Consider the following 8,085-nt stretch of genomic DNA (forward strand, 5'->3'; position numbering starts at 1 on the left):
CCAGACAGGCAAACAATTGCATTAAGCCATTAGAAATCGACGATCGGGCTCGATATATGGTTAAATATAGCAGTAGGCTATTTATTTTCATAGATGAGAGTAAGATCTACGTCACTTTACGGCCCCGCCCACTTTTGGGGGAAACAACGGCTGTCATTTGAATGGCGATCGAGCCTGAAGCCACAGAGATCTTCTGTTACTGTCCTTTCTTCTTAGAGGAAGTACAGAAACACGTAACTCTGTATTTGTTTTAATGTTTGAGGTGCAATAAACGACACAGCAGCTTTTTGGCATGATAAAACTATTATGTTCTGCCTCACTCATGAGAGTAACAGCTGGAGAAATTACAGCCTCGCCTACTGATTCTAATTTAACCATTATATCAAGACCGATTGTCGATTACCAATGATCGAATGTAATTGTTTGCCTGACTGGCCATCGTAATCGAGCTCTTTGAAGATCCAAAAATCCACGGTTTTCAAAAAAAATTGATCGGATGGGCAAAAACTTCAGAATTTGTATTGACCGCCATTCAAATGACAGCGTTGTTTTCCCCAAAAAGTGGGCGGGGCCGTAATTTTTGCCCGGAAGTGACGTAGGGGTTGTACTATTTTAGAACAGCAATGATTAATGAATTAATCAGTAAATAACTTTTGAATTAAATGTGATAAGATGTCATTGATCCCTTGGTAAAATTGAAAAGCAACCCATCATTAAATATAATTAAAAATAAATAAGCCACCTTTCCCAACTGCAACGTGTATATTGAAATGCATTTGATAATTGTAATATACATTACTCTAAAATAGGCCATTCTGTATAATAATGAGAAGGCTCGCTTTTATCTATGATACTTTGATGCTAACAATTATATTTATTTTAGTAAAATATTGGATGAATGACTTTCACTTGTAACAGTATTCCTGTGGTAGTGGTTCGTAAAAAAAACACGAGACAGATAGTGTTTCAGTGCATGCATCCCCAGTGATCATATAATAGTGCCTGCATGTATTAGGAGCCACTTTGAGTTTAAGGATATAGTCAAGAATATCCTCCCTCATTTTATCAGTCATGTTTTGTTGAGGAAATGTCGTGCAGAGGAGAGATTAGGGGCGGAGAAATTGGGATCTGCCAAGTGGGAGGTTCGGTCACATGCAGGTCAGAATCAAAACGTGCAGGTTTTCACTCCTCCAACACAAGGGAAGAGGGAGAGGTTTCACACCGTTACACCTGTTGCTTTCTGACGACTTTCTTCATGGTGCTAAGCGAAACCGTTCGAGGAGTAACTCATAACAACAGTAAGTAAGTCGAGCTAAACTCCGTAATGAAAATTATTGATATAAAGTTGTTAGAGCAGCATTATAGGGAAGTTCGGTTTATACATTTAAATCGGTCGAGTTTTCTAGGGGTGAGTTCGTTTATCAAATTTGACACTACACTAAAATGAGTTAGAAACTATTTAATATACATTTACAAGCAGGTATGTTTAAATACATGAGAGAAAACCCCTTTATTGATACGTAGAATACAAAATGTAATGCGTCTTGCTTGTCAGTCAGGATGACAATGTAACATGATTATGATGCGACGTGACAGTCTCTTAACAATATGCCTATTTGTTTCTTTAAGTGACTAAAACTAACGTTAAGAGTTTAAACAAAGGTTAGCTAATTTGCTAGCTCATAGTGTTATTGAATAGTTTTGCTAAAAAGTAACTCTCACACATTCACTGGTGCTCCGTCTCCTCCTGTGCCAAAGTGTGCGCCGATGCTCAGGGTGACAATAAACCAAACGAACGCACCTTTAGTTATTACATTATAATGTCATTTGTTAGACGCTTTTATCCAAAGCGACTTACATTCAGTTCTGTGGACAATCCCCACAGGAGCAATTTGGGGTGAAGTGTCTTGACTCTTGCCCATTACCATGATGATTTGTTCAGGGACTTTTATATTGTAAACAATAATACAACTGTAGCTGATGTCATCTGAAGTGGAAGAAGTACTCTTATATTGTACTTAAGTAAAAGTAGAAGTACCAGAGTGTAGGAACACTGTTACAAATAACAGTCCTGTATTCAAAATGTGAGTCAAGTAAAAGTTCAAAAGTACTCCTTCTGCATATTGACCCATTTTCTAATATATTATATGTTTTGATTCATTATTGATACATTAATGTGTTAGTAAAAGTGCAGCTAGTTTGAATGACTTTGTATACTGCAGGGTAGCTTGTGAATTTACTCCAGGTGTAAATAAAGTCTTATTTAAGAGTTGACCATATTTCACATCATTAATCCAAATCTGTAAGTAACTAAAGTTAGTGGAGTTAAAGTACACCATTAACCTTTAGCGAAAAATGGAAATACTTAAGTTCAGTACTTGAGTAAATATGGTCATCTGGTGGTTGTAGCTGATGTGAGACATGCCATTGTGTTTGTATTTTCCATGACAAAGTGAGTATTGTTTCACAGGAATGTGTTATAATAAGTGTTATTTGATATGTTTCTGTAAAAAATGTTCTCCTTACTTTGTATTTAACTAGCCCTTTGCTATGAACTAACTACTCCTGTTTTGTTCCTACAGGTTAACAGCTTCTACCAGCACACATTGGCTGCTTCGAAACTGTTTAACAGTTTATTCCGGTGGGAATATGGAGCCCAGAGCTGTAGTGAAGGAGAAGTTTTTCATCGTGATACGAGGGAAGTCAAGGAAAGGCTTCTGCCGGGGATGTATCGGTCGTGTGGAGACGGAGACGCAGCATGGGGAGCTGACGGGGCTGCTGTACTGCGGGGGGAGCAACGCTTTGAATCCAAAGAGTGGAGGCACCGTGAGGAAGGAGGACACCTACTCTCTGACCCGCCACCAGGCCCAGCTGCTGCTCTTCGTTTCCTCCGTGAGCAAACGCCTGGAGCTGCTGTGCAACCCCCAGCTGTTCTCTGCTATCTGCGAGCTGTCTCAGGACGACCTGGTGGTGGTGAAGCACAAGAAAGGACACCTGCCGGGGCTGGTGAAGAACCTGATGCAGATCGGGAGGAAGGAGCACAAAGACGACCTGCACATGCTCGGCTTCGAGGTGGAGTTTGTGGTGGGTAAAGTCTGGTTTATTATTTGCAACATTGGTTAGAGTTATCTAGTTTCCAGTGATGTAAGTAACTTAGTAGATTTACTCAAGTACTTTACTGAGGTGCACATTTGAGGGACTCTACTACAATTCAGAGGTGACAAGTGTACTTATACTCCACTACATTTATTTTATACCTTTAGTTACTTTGCTAGATTTGGATTCATGCTGTGAAATTAAAGTAACCCTTAAATAAGACTTTAGTTACATTGGAGGAATTCACAAAATATCCTGCAGTATACAAAATAATTAAAACTAGCTGCACCTTTACCAGCTGTGATATATATTATTATGAACTGGGCCAATCTGGTTTCTCTGGTGCTTATACATTAAGTGCACACTCACTTATAACCTCAAGAAATGTATTGAGACGAGCAGACCCGTATCAGTTCAGGGGATCTATGTTTCTTAGGATGAAGATTTCTTTAGAAGGATGCATGACTCTCAAAAAGTACACCTGAGTGCACATGAGACGTTATCTGCATTCTGTACATAAGGGTGTTGAGTTTCTGTTTTGCCTTTGTCTTCCTTTGTAGGACAGTGATCAGAATTTGTCCTCCAAGAAACCCCCCCCTCTGCCCCTGTTCAGCGCGGCGGACGTTGTGCAGGTGATCCCGTCGTACTCGGTTCCCCTCGGACTGCACTGGAAGGACGGACAATCTGGGGGTAAGTTAATAAAGCGATCACAGATTAACTACCTCTTTCTAAATGCATTACCTAACCACAAGTTACTTGGTTTCTGAATTCCTTTCATGAAATATTGTTTGTATGAAAAAGAGCATCCATTCCCCTCCAATCAGCTGCGCCTGAGAGTTTTCACAAGACACATGTGATTCCCACAGCGGCGCAGAAGAAGCTTTCCCAGCATAAACAGGAACAACTGGTCCTGTTTCTCTGGAATTTCAAACATCAGTGATCATGTGGTCTGGCATTTAGGCACATAGTGAACTGTGAGCTGTCTGCATACCTCATACGTTAACGTTTTGCCGTGTTAGCCAGAGGTCAATCTGATGAGTGATGAAATGACGTGTGACTTTCATCCTTCATACCTCTCCGCAGGTCTGAACAGAAAAGCGGTGACGCGCATCAACTCCATGCCGAATATTGGATCTCATGCACGACAAACGAGGGAGAACCTTACGGAGCCGAGTACCGATCAGGGCCAAAGTCCAAGTGCATCTCATGTGCCTCTGGAGGTGGGGTCCCTGGTGGAGGTGGTGTCCAACTCGGGGGTCACAGTGTACGGAGTCATCCAGTGGTTGGGGGTCCCTGCAGGGAAGACTAATGAATGGGCTGGAATCGAACTGGTACGTTTTTAAGATTGTGGACAGTTTTTTTTTCTTCTGTCATTTATCTCATTACTGATTGTTTTACGCATTGTTTCAGGAATATGATGTGAGCGGTTGCTCTGATGGAAAGTATGGAAGCCAGCAGTATTTCACCTGCAAAGCCAGCAGGGCTTTGTTTGTTCCCGTCACAAAGTGCAGCCCCGACAGCAGGTTCAGCTGCTCCTCCTCAGGAAGGGGGACCTCCAAACCCACAGACACACTTCTAGGTAAGACACCCTCATATCAGGGATTTGAATATTCGTTTACATTATGCAACACAGGGAAGCACAACGAAAGACAGTTGAATCTTAGGTCATCATGATATACAAGAAAAACAGGACAAACTTTGCAAGCTGTCATCTTTTGAGGTTACAGTATTACGTGAAGATATTACTGAAGCTTCAGCGATGGATGTTTTGCATGACTCATTATGTGTTATTTTCTTTTTTTATGATTCACATAAAAAGGGTGTTTTCATCTTTGGAAAATAGTTTAATGTTTGTTCTGTACAAACAAACCTTAGAACCACGATGTGCTCTTAAAAAAAAGGAGTATCAACCGGTGGAAAAGCCTTAAATGCAGTGGCTACATCATAGAACATTTTGTTTTTGTAAGGGCTATTAACAAACCGACATATATAATAGCAACAGCCAATGGGAGGCGATCTGGATAATAGCATACCAGGTGAAAAATAACAAAATAACAAAATGCATAAAAGGTTTTTAAACATCATACATGGGAAAATAGGTACCCAGATATAGGTTTTAGTATAGAGTGTTAGAGAAAAGGAAGCTAAACTTGATCCTGTTGATGTGTCACGCCACACTAGTTTAAAAAAACAGTCTGACTTTATCTTCACACCCTTATGCCTCTGGCAGAAGTTATTAAAGAGAAGTGAAGTTATGCCTGTAACAATGCATGCACTGTCACTAATCAGTGCGACTGTTATGACAGTCCGGTGCACTTTCGTACTTGGGTCAATGCAGATTAATTAATAATTATGCACAAATTGTAATGATCAAACCATGTTTAAGCCAGATGAGAAGCTGCCGCAGAACACTACTTTCCTCAGATCTAAAACTGCCGGTGAAATGATGATGTGTTTGAATATCATCCCCTTCATGATAGTCAACATGTGTTTTTGTGTGTTTACTTGCTGTTTTCAGTTCCTCTGTATGAGGACCCTGAGGAGTATGCCCCTCCTATTCCTGAATCGGAGGCCTTGTCTTTGTTGGTGGGGAAAATGAAGGGGATTCAGGGTCACATCAACTCCTGTTACCTTGATGTCACACTCTTCAGGTACATCCAGTTCCCCTCCCCTCAGAGCATGTGACGCTCAAGTAGCGCTCTGTTGCCCGTGCAGCTCAAATGAACTTGAAAGTCATTTTAAAAGCATGCTGAACTCTATTTAGATAAGTTGATCAAATAAAGTTTGTATCTCTTATACTTCAGTTTGTTCAGCTCCTCTGTGACCCTGGATAATATCTGCCAGATGCCTGCTGACACAGAGAGACCCATAATGTGCACTTTCAGAGAAATCGTCAACCGTTTGCGCAGGTATGAACTCTTTCTTCAAGGTTTTGTTTTCCTAACGCCTTGCATTATCATGTACTCTGAAAAACAAGAACATAATGAAATGTTACATCGGCTCAAGTGGTAACAAGGACTCTGTGTCCTAATGATACGGGTACACTAGCTAACGCACAATGTGCTTAAAACTAGGGTGTGTTCGCTCTTGATTGTTATGGTATATCTCATTGTTTTGAGTTTTTGGGTTTGCCTAATGATAGCTCATGAATCTATTGCAGACAAGGATTTGTGCCGGCTCAGAGTGTAATGAACTTCAGACAACAACTTGGCTGCGACACCTTCCGAACAGAGGAGAAAGGTACACAGCCTTATCGCGCAACAACATATTTCATTAGAAGGTTTTTAATCATTGTGGCATAACACTGAAGCCTATTGTTACAACCTTTGAATGCTTTGCTTCACCGCAGATCCAGAGGAGTTCATCACAGTCCTCTTTCAGAAAGTGCTTCGCATGGGCCCTTTGATCAAGCTCCGGTAAGATTAAAGCCAAACGGTTATAAAGGGTAACTTTAGTGTATTTCTACTTGAACCCTATCTTTCCAATTTGTATCCCTAAGTGACTTATATAAAAAAATGCAAACAGACCTGACCGAGGGAAAGGTTACGAAAACATTACATTTTTCTGTAGAGTCCTTCCTGATAGTTTTGTCCGAAATTTGAGGCCCAAAACCAAACCGACCCCTACGCACTTCCACTGTGTAGTCCCACTCCCGGCTGATTGAGGCTCCTTTCTTTCAGGTGAACGGTGTAAATACAGTAGGAAGCTTTGAGACAAACTCCCCTCTCATCAACACCTCTCGGACAACAAATAATAATTATAATACAACTCCAACACACTTTAGTGACGCTTCTTTTTTGTAAACCTCTTTTTTTTCCAATCGGGTGTTTATGAGCTGCTTGGTTTTTGCAAAACTAGAATCAAATGCCGTTTTTTTAGACTTATATGATATGATATGTGATCAAGTCACATGTATTACAATAACCAATGTCTTTTCATTTGTTCAGTTTACTAATAAGTGTATGCACAGGAGTAGTTGTAAACAGCGTGTTTCATGACGTCAAACAGCATTGCTTCTGGTCAGGTGGTGCAGGTGGTTAGTCAGGACCGATGCACACTCACTGTTGGAGGGCTTGATAACCCACTTACTCCCCACTTGTTGGTTTTGAGCAGCACTTAATGTCGCGGACCCTCCAAATTGAAGTGGGGAGGGTGTAGAGGTGGGTTTGGAATTAGGCCTCTCAGTGGCAAAGATAAGTAGTTTTAGTTGAGCTACAGTGACGTTTTGGAATTTCACTGAGCAATTTGCCTTACAGCGAGGCAGCTTTCCCCCTTCAAACTATTTGAAAAATGGTTGTACCAATTAGTGACATACACAAAACGGTCCAACCTGACAAAACTTTATGAGTTATCTTTTGAAATATGCTTTCCTTTTTTACTGTATCAACTTACTGAAATTGAGTTTGTTTTTAGATCAGGACAGGACGCATGTCAGGGGGCCTACACATTCCAGATCTTTCTAGAAAAAGGACAGATGGGACAGATGCCCTCCGTCCAACAGCTGCTGGACACATCCTGCCTGTCAGGGGACCTCAAGTTTGAAGAGGTGTGTGTGTGTGTGTGTGTGTGTGTGTGTGTGTGTGTGTGTGTGTGTGTGTGTGTGTGTGTGTGTGTGTGTGTGTGTGTGTGTGTGTGTGTGTGTGTGTGTGGTGTGTGTGTGTGTGTGGTGTGGTGTGTGGTGTGTGTGGTGTGTGTGTGTGTGAGTGTGTGTGTGTGCTGGTCTTAAGGAAACCCTATGGTAATTATCAATTATACAGTCAAATGTTATTTCCATTCACTTTTCGTCCTCAGGTGCCTCCTGTCTAATGGTTCAGATGCCCAGATTTGGAAACAAGTACAAGATGTTTTTCTCACATAATCCCATCCACTTGAGCTGGACGATCAGCAGATACTCCTTTATAACTGTAGGAACAGACAGAAGAACTGTGCACTGTTTCTTTTAATCAAGATGTTTTCATAGAGCTGATGATGTTTACTAATCCGCTTTCT

General features: G+C 41.1%; 1 protein-coding gene across 1 annotated transcript in view; it reads left to right on the top strand.

The window, feature by feature from the left end:
* The first annotated feature begins 1,202 nt into the window (after positions 1 to 1,202).
* cyld2 (cylindromatosis (turban tumor syndrome) 2) overlaps positions 1,203 to 8,085 on the top strand; it is a 16,475-nt gene continuing 9,592 nt past the window's right edge. Inside the window, exons 1-10 of the mRNA XM_010795305.1 lie at positions 1,203 to 1,298; positions 2,583 to 3,084; positions 3,657 to 3,786; positions 4,180 to 4,427; positions 4,507 to 4,675; positions 5,615 to 5,747; positions 5,901 to 6,005; positions 6,257 to 6,336; positions 6,446 to 6,512; positions 7,510 to 7,642. Of these exons, the coding sequence (XP_010793607.1) occupies positions 2,650 to 3,084; positions 3,657 to 3,786; positions 4,180 to 4,427; positions 4,507 to 4,675; positions 5,615 to 5,747; positions 5,901 to 6,005; positions 6,257 to 6,336; positions 6,446 to 6,512; positions 7,510 to 7,642 (1,500 nt within the window). The 5' untranslated portion in view covers positions 1,203 to 1,298; positions 2,583 to 2,649. The remainder of the gene's footprint in view (positions 1,299 to 2,582; positions 3,085 to 3,656; positions 3,787 to 4,179; positions 4,428 to 4,506; positions 4,676 to 5,614; positions 5,748 to 5,900; positions 6,006 to 6,256; positions 6,337 to 6,445; positions 6,513 to 7,509; positions 7,643 to 8,085) is intronic.

This window comes from Notothenia coriiceps, unplaced genomic scaffold (genome assembly GCF_000735185.1).
Source record: "Notothenia coriiceps isolate Sejong01 unplaced genomic scaffold, NC01 NC01_scaffold00037246, whole genome shotgun sequence".
In the NCBI taxonomy this organism is placed as follows: domain Eukaryota; kingdom Metazoa; phylum Chordata; class Actinopteri; order Perciformes; family Nototheniidae; genus Notothenia; species Notothenia coriiceps.